We start from the raw sequence: 11,731 nt of genomic DNA on the forward strand, positions 1-11,731 counted from the left end.
CTAAATCTTTGCCAGCCCTTGCACCAGGTAGGAGTCGTTCTCTGTGGTGTCACTTCCCAGAAGGCTTATGACCTTTTCACCTTCTTCACCAGCTCCTTCGGAGGGCGACGAGCCCGGTTAAGTGCTTGATCAGGGGCAGCAACCGGTTTAAGTCCCTGGGTTGTCCTTGCTATTCATACACCAAACACCACCTGCTGCAGTTCTCGGAAAGCCCTGGAGGAGGGAACCGGACGAGATGGGGGATGGGGGGAGCACCCGGCAGATGCCCAGGACGCACCTCCTCGTGTGGGCTGGAGGGGCAGTAGGCACAATTCCCTGCAATCTAAAGCTAGCACTAGGAGACCCATGCCAAAACCATCCAGTCCCCCCATGCCCGGTTCTTGCCAGTCTTGTACCTTCCTTGGGATGCGAAGAAATGGGCCCCTCGACCCCGGATTCAGAATTCCTGGAGCACCTAGGTTTCTACGTGGCTGGTCAGTGTCTGTTGACGGCTGCCCCCTAGCTGAAAGGCGCGCCACCACCCATCCTCCTGGTTCATTAACCCCAAAGGAGAGGGCATCAAATCTCTGGGAACAATGCAGCCTGCAGGGGGGTGGGGGGGCGGCACCCAGCCTCGCGCCTTTGCGCAAGGCGAGGAGGCCTTACTCGGCTGCAGCCAGGTTCCGTGCTCCCAGAAGGTCTGCCTATGCTTTACGTGGCAGAGACACGGTCGCAGCTCTCTGGGCTCAGCGGCGCGTCTCCCACAACAGCCAGGCTTTCTTCTCCTCGTCCACAATTCCACTCCTAGAGTCCCAAAGCGTCCGGCTGCTTCCCGCCCCAAGCCTCAGGCTGGCATCTGGGAAGTGGAACTGGGGACTAGCTCAGCGATCCTCACAACCCGGGGTGCGGGTGCCTGGGGATCTGGAGTTCCGTGAAGTAGCCGCTAACCCCGGGCTCTCAGAACTCCTTGGCTTCGGGATCCTCGCCTACTGAAGCAGCCTAGCTCAGTCGCGGGGTGCAGAGAAGCACGCCGAGGTAGACTAGCTGGACCCTGGGGCTGGTACCGCTCGCCTTGCCCCTTCTGACATACACGCGTCCTTGGGCGCTGACAACCTGCGCCCTCCGCGCCCTTCTTCCCGCTGAGAGCACCGTAGGGTTTGGGGTGGGGGGGAGCCTAGCCAACGCACCGGGAAAGCACGCCTAGGGAAACTTGAGTGTCTGAGTCTCCAGCCAGGCAATCGCTGGCGGAGCTGTGCGGGGTGGGGGCGGGAGGAAGCGAGGGAAGGGCTCTGGGAGGGAGGGGGAGGTCGGAGAGGGAGGCGGGTGCCAGTGGAGAAAGTCCTCGCTCTCCCGCTCATCTTTTCATTGCTCTCTCTCCTTCCCGCAGACAACCCGGACCTCCTCTGGGCGCCAGCTCCTCGGCTCCAACCCGTCCAGAATCAAGCGGGATTTTTTTTTCCCTCTAGAAATTGGCTTTGGTGTGTCGCCCGCCCTCTCCCCTCCTCTTCGCAACTCCTCCCCTCTTTTTTTTCTCCTCCTTCTTCTTCTTCCTGAGACATGGCCCGGGCAGTGGCTCCTGGAAGAGGAACAAGTGTGGGAAAAGGGAGAGGAAATCGGAGCTAAATGACAGGATGCAGGCGACTTGAGACACAAAAAGAGACGCGCTTCTCGCGGATTCAGGCATTGCCTCGGCGCTAGCCTTCCCCGCCAAGACCCGCTAAGGATTTTATGGCTCTTAGGAGGACTTAAGAGCGTTTCGGATTGTTACGATTTCGGTTTGCTGGGCTTTCGTCCGCGCAATCGTGTTCTCCCGCAGCTGCCTTGGGACTGGCTCGGCGAAGGAGGATGGAGAGGGGGCTGCCGTTGCTGTGCGCGGCGCTCGCCCTTGCCCTCGCCCCTGCTGGCGCTTTCCGCAGCGGTAAGTGACAGGCTGAGGTGTGAGCGACCGGAGGGTCCGGGGCTGCCGGGTCCCCTCAGGCGGTGGGCTTCCCGCCCCGGTCGCGGGACGCGCGCACAGCTGCCGGGCGCAGGAAACTTGCCTGCACTAGGAACAGAGAAGTCAGGGCCTCTGGGTCAGGAAGACCGCAAGCCCTCAGCACCCAGCTCCAGTGGGTTACTGGCTGTGGGCTTCTCCTGCCAGTTTCGCGGCAGAGCTCCCTACCTTCCCAGATCAGCACACCAATTATCTTAATAATGTTTCCTCCCAGAGGCAATTAGATGAGACTCCCTTTCAAAAAATCTGATGGCTGCTGAGAGTTAATGAACACTTCACTGGGAGGACTTCCTGGTTCTCCTCACAACTCCCCTGCTCGGTTTCCTCTGGTGGGCGACACCGACAGATAGCGGTCAGTCTTGGCGGCCGCCAGGACTCCCTTCCCCGCCTTTACAAACCATCCGTGATCCGTCTAGAGTATGAATGAAAGTCACGCTGTCAATAAAGGGCTTGGATCTATTCAGTGTAAGGCGGCAGCATATCTGAGAATCCCTAACCCAGTTGGCTTTAAAAACCACTCTGTTAAGTAATGAAAGGCAGTCAGTCCTAGGTATAAACAGTGCCGTGGAACCTAGAGTGTGTTTAAAACTGGATCTGGTACAAAGGTGCTGAAGGCCAGGCTAGAGCTGATCCAAACAGTAAATCTTCAACATTATTATTAACTAATGGCCAAATATTTACTTTCGTCTGGCTTAGATTTCAATCAAAGCAATTAGGAGAAAAGTGCATCTACTACTTATTGTGGTGTATTGTTTTAATAAGAGGAGGGCTCTACCAGGAAGAGTTTTTTTTTAAATCAATCCTTTGTGGTAGAAGTTAATTTCCTTAATGCGCGTTCCCCAGGTTTTGTGATTTCAGAGATAGATCTCTCCCAACAGGTACCAAACAGCTCTCAAAAGATGGGCAAACATTTTGTGAACGCGGCTGGAATTCAGTTTATTAATGAAGCCGAGTTGGCGGCATCTTTCTATATACTCTGGCAGGAAAGCCAAACACTCGAAAAATCATGAATGTGGAGTTCAATTTGTTAATGAACCTGAGTTGGTGGACTGCTTATGTATTCTGGCAGGGGACAAAATATCATTTTCCTCTAACCAAAAGAACTCAAATGTTTAGACCTCAAAGCATGTATCCTGCTCAACTCTTGAGGTTAGAGCAGTGGTTCTCAACCTTCCTGATGCTGCAGCCCTGTAATACAGTTCCCCATGCTGTGGTGACCTCCCCTCCACCATAAAATTACTTTCATTGCTACTTCATAACTGTCATTTTGTTACCGTTATGAATCATAATGTAAATACTTTTGGAGATAGAGGTTTGTCGAGGGGGCGCAACCCACAGATCAAGAACCCCTGGGTTAAAGCCATGCTGGGGTACCCAAAGAGTGGTTGTGATAGCCAATATGAAGAGCATTAAGATTTGTATGGTTCAGAACAACACACACACACAGACACAGACACACACACACACTTTTTAATTTCCTTAACAGAAATCTGGGGAATGTTGAGAATCTGGGCTCCAGTCAGCTAAAACCCTGTTGCTATGCTTGAGGTGACCAGTGCCAGCACATGCCTCCATAAGCCTGTGGTCTTCTTAAAGCCATAGCCACCTCCTCCCAGTAAGTGTCTACTAAATTAATTCATTAACCTTATTTAGGACTAATGGTCCAGAGTCATTAGGAATTGCTCTCTCCTAATCAAGTGTTAGAGAGACTGAACAGAGTGTGGGAGTCCAGCAGTCCACATTATCTTATTACACTGTCACTTTCTCAGAAGTCACAGATTAAAGTGCTCTGGTGTGGTACCAACCCCACCTCTCTGTCTTCTGAAGTGACTGTCTGGCGACTGCTTTATTTCACTCCCGTAGCAGATGCCATGGTGGCTACACAGAGCTCAAGGGACTTAATGAGCTGGGGGGGGGGGCAGTCTCTAAGATTTCTGCACAAATAAAATAATGCCAGAACCTCCACCGAATCACACCGCTGAGCTGGCTGGCATCATTAGCTGAGATTCTGGGTGTTGGTTGCAACATCCGTCCTTCTTGCAGACCTAAAGCCTTTAAAAAGCCAATGGGAAGAGAATCTGTAAGGCCAACCCCCTTCGACCTAAGAAACAGCCAGAAACAGCTAGCAATTGGAGAAATCAACATAATTTATATTGTCTTCTTTTTAATTTATGGGAAATGACTTCTGTAATGCATGTAGCTTTATGCATTTTTGATGTGCACTTCATCTTTCATTTCCATTTGACCTGGTTTTCCTGTAATAAAATTCCGTAGATTTATAAATTCATGCTGAGAGCAAAGAATGCCATTCTCTTTCCACGGGGAATCTATTAGATGTAATATTAAAATCTATATATACCATTACTGGATGTTTGTGATTGATAGACTTATATATTTCAATGCTTCATACCTGTTTCTATTACATAGTTTATGCACCAAATTTTTATTGCCCCAAATTAAGCATCAATAAATGGGGTGGCATTTATAGGCTGAGGCTCTCCTGTATGAAACCCATAATAAAAAGTGACAGTAGCCATCTATGGTGAATTGTAAACCAGCCCAGCGTCTGGCTTGTCTGCCTGATAGTCACTTCAGCGTTTGGGTTTTTGTTGTGGTGGTTTGTTTTTTCAGTAAAGGCTCAAAAGTAGATAGTTTCTCTTTCCAGGGGTGTAAAAATGTAGCTCACCATATGTGATACCCAGACCTCCGTGGCCAGGGCTTCCCCTAACATCTAGTAATTAGAACTAATGCCGTGTGTGGCTATTTATTTTTCTTTCTGCCCCGTGGCTTTGATCTGGTCGCCAAGGCTGAGCAACTTGGTTAAGTGAAGCCAGTTCTTTCTGCCTCACCAGCTCCACTTTGTTCTCTGTTGATTTGAGTCTCAAAAGCGGAGATAACTCAGAATCGCTCAGATTTACAGGCAGATAGAACAACAAAAGGAGGGTAGGCCACAGGCCAATCAAAGACCTGGAAGACAGTCCCCAAGGGTCGATGACACGGACCAGGCTTATCATCAAAAGGCCACTTGCAAGGAGTGGCACAGTGTCTTCTAGTCACCTTCCACTTAGAACTGTTCTTTAATGTGATTACACTTCTCGGAAGATAATTAAGTCTAGCAGGGGCTCCCAGGGGGCTGTGTTAACATCAATTGAGGGGATTTAATGTTTTTAATGCTAGAAGACCTCTTTCTTTGGAAGGAACTGGGTAGGGGGTGGAAAAGCATCTCAAATCTCAGTAGGCTTTCTGTAGAAGCCACACTCCTGGAGATTAAAGAGTGTTTCCTGGTGTTGTGTCTTCGTGTTCAGCATCACAAGAATGACTTGTGGAGACCCTTTGGGGTTTCCCTTCCCTGACAGAACGTTCGCTAATTGTCAACGCATATGTAAAGCTAGAAGACTCCACTGGTTGTAAGGGGAAAAGATCGGCTAAAATGTTCTTTTTGTTGCAGAAAAATGTGGCGGGACTATAAAAATTGAAAACCCGGGGTACCTTACGTCTCCCGGTTACCCGCATTCTTACCACCCAAGTGAGAAGTGTGCATGGCTGATCCAAGCTCCGGAGCCCTACCAAAGAATCATGATCAACTTCAACCCGCACTTTGATCTGGAGGACAGAGAGTGCAAGTAAGTGGAGTTTGAACAGGGCGCCACAGCACCATCTAGTGGTCATGAGTGTCCCTGCGCGGTGGGTGTGAGAACGTGAATGGATCCCAGCCTAGATCAGATCAAATGTCAATGGCGTGGAAAGTAACAAGAGTCTGAGTTCTCCCAATATGTAAATGTATGATAGCTTGTCCTCTTTTTGTTGACATTTTTGGTTTGGGAACTCTCTTGTTAAGAAATGTATGATGCGTGGTTCTTTCTGGAACGGGTTTTGAGAAAAAGCTGTGTTTTCTTAAATATTGTGGGTCACCAATATACATTATCTGCAGATGGTAAAGTTGGGTGTTTTTTAAACAAATCTGTGGCTCATTTAATGATTTTAGAACTATGTTTCTCACGACTGGGGAATTTAGCTAAATGGCAAGGGTTACCCCCCAGCATTGATTCCAAAGATTGTATTGAGTTTGACATGGAAAAAAAAAGCAAGTTGTCATGGGGTAGAAATAAAATATACAAAGTGGATTAGACGATGGCTTGGTATTATTGTTAGTGTTTGTTCATTTGTTTGTGGCAGGGTCTCACTGTGTAGCCCTAAATGGCCTAAGATGGCTTCAAACTTAGAGATACATATTCCTCTGCCTCTCAAGTACTGGGATTATAGACATTTGCCACCATGCTGAGTTTAAGCAAGAATTTTTAATAGTAGGTTGTGGAAAGGTTTATGAAACTGGTAAAAAAAAATTGTGCAAACACAATGGGAACCTAGGTGTATATCAGGTTTGAATTCATCTGCCTTTCCTGGGTGTCTCCTTCAACTTGAAGTTACTAAACATTAATCTATGTCATTTCATTGTTGCAATATTTTACCGGAGAGATCATCTACATAGTGCCTACCTTCTTCACGTGGAAGTCCTGGCATGTGGTGTAGAATTTCTGCTTGTGCCCTGTGTGAGGTGGGCCACTGAGGTCTTCATCCCTCATCCCATTCCGTGTCCAGACACACCTCTTGGTGTCTTGCCTACCTGGTCCTATTCTGAAGTACTTGTAAAGAGGGCAGTCTCCAATTTGGACTTGAATATTAATTAATCTTCATGAAGAAGCAGGCCCATTCTTCCCCTTGCTTTGGACTTAAGCGTGTTGCAGACATGTACAAAAGGTCAACGCTATTCTGCTGGCAGAACAGAATGGTGTGAAAACCTTCCCACCTGTGCGAAGGACTCAACAACCTGTTGGTTTTATGGCGTGGTGGCAACCAGCTTTTGTCAGGGCATCAAGGTGTCTACTTTACTCAGCATGTTAGTGCCCAGCGGATTAGCAGAAATCCGCAGAGATGCATTTGTGGAAAGCTGGCATGCTTGATGGTGCAATGAAATTACTCTGATTCCAGCTTAACCAAGTCTCAGCCTTGGGTTGCATTTTAGTCTTTTGTAGAATCAATAGAGTTCCAGTGCTTTCTAGAAAATGGGGAATTAGTATTGTGTTGTTGTTGTTGTTTGGAAGTTCTGGGGATCAATCCTAGGGCTTCATGCATGTTAGGCAAGCACCCTATGACCCAGCCATACCCCAGCTTTTTAGGATTCTTTATGGTGATTGTTAATACTGTTGACAACTTGGATAGCATGTATTGTATTTATTCTTGCATCTTGACATTGTTTAAACTGGTGTAGAAGTTTTTTCAAGGAACTCTGGTAATGCATGATTCCTTCCAAAAAGAAGTGTTCTTAGATTTCAATAAACTTACGTTTGCAGATTTCTGACCAGGAAATCGTGACCATGTAGATGCGTAAAAGTTAAAGATCTCTGAGAAATCACTAGTCACCAGAGATGGCATGGTAGCAAATGTTCAGCTGGTTCTGGGGAAGGAACAAGTCAGGTCCTAATTTGTGATTTTGCTCCTTTCCATGTCTTGCGTGTTCCACCTTGGACAGTTTCCAACTCCTCAGGTGATGCAGCGGCAATGTGTAGGGTGTGCACTCACCAGTGGTTCTGAGAGTTGGTGTGTGCTGAGTCCAGCACAACCTGCAGTAGCAGTTGGGGGGAGAGCCAATTGATAAACTTTTATGTATAGATGGTGCTTTTATACACACACACACACACACGAAAACATGAACACTAATTAATACATTAGCACACAGGCTGTCTCAAGAAATTGATAGGAGAAAATGATGTGTGAGAAACTTTATATTGCTATTTGTCATGATACAGGGTAGGATATGACAGCATTGGAGGACTACCTTTTTAGTTCATTTCCTTCCTTAAAAAAATAAATAATAAGGGGCTGGCAAGATGGCTCAGTAGGTGAGAGCCTTTGCTGTCAATCAAGCCCAAGTGATTGAGTTCAATCCTTGCGGAGCCTCATGGTAGAAGGAGAAACTTACTGCTAAAAGTTCTCATCAGGCCTCCTACATTCACTGTGGGACCCAGGAAGGCACGCACATACACATACACATGGACACACACACATACACATGGACACACAAATACACACAAGTATACTATACCCACAACTTAAAAAGAAAAAGATTGTTTCCATAAGGGTTATATGGTGGTGAGGCATGAGGAGGCTTGTTTATGGGGTTTGTATTTGTTTCTTGCAGAATAAAGTGATCTCTTGGTTGTCACATCTCAGGCTCCATGGCCACCAGCATCTAAAAGCTGATTATTCTCTCTGGTGAATGCAGAGAGATTCTGCTCATGGGAAGTGCCTCTGTACCACATTCTGGAGGGCAGCTGCATGGCCCTTTTCACAATGAAAAACTCCAAAATGTTACAGGGAGAACGTCTTTAAAAACACCCCGAAAGAGAAACCTCTTTCCAGATCTTACTTGGCTTCTGGTCACTGTTGAGGGTGACAATTAGGGTTGTTCATGTAGACGTGCTCAGAATCACAGCTTCAGCATCTACAGGTGCTCAGAGTTCCCCCAAGAAGGCAGAACACACAGGATTTTTTAAAAACAGCTTTTGTTGTTTCATCTTCTGATTGTATGAGGTTGTTTATGAAATAGTTCATAAAGAGAATCAGGACTTCCAGGTCCCACTCAGCTACACAGCAAGCTTGAGACCAGCGTGGGTTGCCTGAGACCTTGTCTAAGAAAACAAAAAAACAGTAGTTGTTCATGTTCCCCTTAGTTGAGGTACTTAATGCTTTTCCCTTGTTGGCTGTAGTGTAAGGCTAATGACAGCAATATGGCGTGTTATCCTGTGCTATTAGGTTACTGGTTAAATAAGGATGCAAATGTGAAATCACTGAGAAGCTAAAGGCTCTCCACCAATACCTTTTCATCATGACTGTGATATCAACAATTTGGTTATTGTTAGAACATTTCAAAATATGAAAGTAAACATATGTCAAACTAAATTTATTGATCCTGTAATGGGTTGATTCTCATATAAATACCACCTGCATTTTTTTTCCTTGAAATCGCCACTCTTTGTACTGCCAACTTTCACCCTCAGAAAGCCAGCAAGAAATCAATTTCTTGCAGCAGTCACTGAGGAGAAACATCTTTGAGATCCAAGGAAGCAATTCTCTTTCCTGGGGTGGCGGGCTGGATGCATAATTAGAACAGTCAACTAGTTCAGCAGGGAAAAATCTATATTTAAATTTTCATTGTTGTTTGCAATTATGTAAAAGCCACCATATAACTCTGACAGTTCAGGATATAATCATGAGCTTTCCGTGCGAACAGGGCTGAGACTGACCTAGCTCATAAGTCAACTGTGGACTTTTCACAGTACGGGTTAGGTTCTCAAGTGGCTAGATTGGGGGTGGGGGTCCTTGGGGGAGATGAATGTGTAAATGATTGCTGAGGTTTTTTCAACATGCAGCAGTCTAGGTGGATGCTGCCGTTCAATTGGGTTCACTCCATACACTCATTGAAACCGTGGTAATATGACCCCTTCCACTCTTTTATTGAACAAGGTGTGGTGTAAATCAGTCAATGAACAGGCAGCAGAACACCTGTCTTCCAGGATAACAGGGGCTCAGGTTTTCAGCTGGATGTCCTTTTGTCGATAGAAGAGACAACCCGAGATGTTCAGAGAGGAGAAGGTGTTGAGGAGATGGCAGGGACAGTGATTTTTGTGCCTTTCACACGGGCTGAATCCCACATGCTTAGGAGGCATTAAAGCAAGTAGAGCTGCTAAGAAGGTCAGAGGACGAAATCTCTGCTGTGCCCTGGAAACGTTGAACTGCTCGGAGCTCCTGCTCCAAGGCTTCCTTCAGTGGTACAGGCAGACATCTTGAGTCTCATAAAACTTTATTTCTGTATAATAAACAAGGATGCCATTGACGAAGTAGTTAGGATTTATGAAACTTTCTCCGGCTTCCCAGCAATGCAGGCTATCAGCATGATAATTTATAATGGCTTGTGACAAATACTGCCGAGCCGAGAGGTGTGTGGTTACATTCAGATCGGATGTCTTTATCTGGGGAGCCATAAAAATTTCAGAGACATTGGCTTAAAAACATTAAGAAAATGAATGTGAAGCTGTAGAAGAAAAGCCTGCGAGGGTAGAGCTGGGGGAAGAGGCCAGCAGAGGGTTTGTTCTGGACGAGATCCTAGCTGCACTCAGTTTCTTAACTCAGCAAGGATGCTTTTCGCTCTCTAACTTCTTCGGCCATCTTCTTGGAATCACCCAGGGTGGGTATGTCTCTCAATGCCATGGAGCTAAAGCAGCCTTTCGCTCCTGTGACTCCATTTGAATCATGGTGAAATTATAATTAAATAGAGATGAGAGTCAAATCATGGAGAGATTGGGAGACTAAATCATGCCGTGTTTCCTTATTGCTACTTTTAAGTTTCCCTAAATGTTTACGAGCTTTGAAACACTGCTGACCTGATTCACTTTTGAAGAATACAAACTCATTTATTAAAACTTAATCTGCCCTTAGTTTCTTAAATCTGATTATCACTGCAAATCAAACTTCATAATTTTACAGTGATGATTTAGTCATTTATTAATTTCCCTGAATAATATTTTCTGGTTTTATCCTTTCTTCTTTTCTTTTTCTCAGCATGAATTTTTGCATCAGTTTTGATTTTTGAATGTTATATTAGAAACTATATTCCCAGAGGTACTGTTTATGCATATATACGTGTGTGTGTGTATGTATGTATGTGTGTGTGTGTGTGTTCTGGGTATGTGTTTAGTGTGTGTGTTGTATGTGTGTGGGTATGTGTAAGTAGGTGTGTGCGTGTGTGTGTGTGTGTGTGAAATGAAGAGTATATCCAAGACAAGCCCCTCCACCTAGTCTTTTACTTTTCAGCATCCCTCATGTTAAAACAAAGGTTTTTATTTTATACAAAAACAGTGGGGACCTTAAGCCAAAATATTTTTTCTATTTTCAATATGAAATATAGGAGCATATATACTTTTAGTTAAAAGATAATATATTATTATAAAAGTGCATAACTTAAGTGTGCCAGTTAATAAAAACTTGGAAGGTCCCCAGACCAGAGAGAAGCAGTTCTACTTCCAGAATTCCGTGAGATCTGTCATCAGTCACTCCCTCCGCCCTTGAGGGGAGCTGCTCTTTTAAACTCATGTGATTCCATTTTTTCAAGTTTCAAAGTCTAAGAGAACTAAAGCTTTGTTAGAAGCTTTCATGTATCTGTACTCTGAGTAGATCCTGTGAAATCTTTGGAGTAGAGTAGATATCCATGCACGTGTGTGTGCGTGCATACACACACACAAGGATACACACACAGACACACATACAGACATGCACAAATACGCAGAGACACACACATACACGGGTACACTCCTCCTCTTCAGATAAGGAGTCCCATTCTGCTGAAAACTCAGCGAGCTTATGTCTTATCTTCTACTATAGAAATACCTTTTCTTTACTTAATATGCTAACAGATACCTGATAATCTGCTTCCTATGCAAAGAGAATTCAGAAAATTCTTCCCGTGTTTGTTGTGAGGCTGGAGGAGGCACACGTGCTCATGTGTGTATGTTCGTGCTGAAGCAGGATGAATGCTTTGGCTGACTTCCTCAGGCACTTCTCCCCAATCTCTTACTGGATCTAGAGCTCACCTGCTTGGTTAGACTGGCTGCCCAATGAACTCCAGGTCCCCTCCTTTCTCATCCTCCCCGGCACTGAGATTATGGCACTGTCACATGGATGGTGGGAATTAAAGTCAAGGCC

At 45.7% G+C, this 11,731-nt stretch overlaps 1 protein-coding gene across 5 annotated transcripts in view; it reads left to right on the plus strand.

The window, feature by feature from the left end:
- The first annotated feature begins 560 nt into the window (after nt 1-560).
- Nucleotides 561-11,731, plus strand: part of Nrp1 (neuropilin 1) — a 136,981-nt gene continuing 125,810 nt past the window's right edge. For 2 of the 5 annotated variants that reach the window (XM_075977741.1, XM_075977742.1), the window contains exons 1-2: nt 1,341-1,897; nt 5,421-5,595. In XM_075977741.1, the coding sequence (XP_075833856.1) occupies nt 1,825-1,897; nt 5,421-5,595 (248 nt within the window). In that variant the 5' untranslated portion in view covers nt 1,341-1,824. Of the gene's footprint in view, nt 1,015-1,184; nt 1,898-5,420; nt 5,596-11,731 lie in introns of those variants that run through there. The other 3 variants (XM_075977739.1, XM_075977738.1, XM_075977740.1) reach the window with 3 other exon arrangements.

Source organism: Microtus pennsylvanicus, chromosome 6 (genome assembly GCF_037038515.1).
Source record: "Microtus pennsylvanicus isolate mMicPen1 chromosome 6, mMicPen1.hap1, whole genome shotgun sequence".
Taxonomy (NCBI): Eukaryota; Metazoa; Chordata; class Mammalia; order Rodentia; family Cricetidae; genus Microtus; species Microtus pennsylvanicus.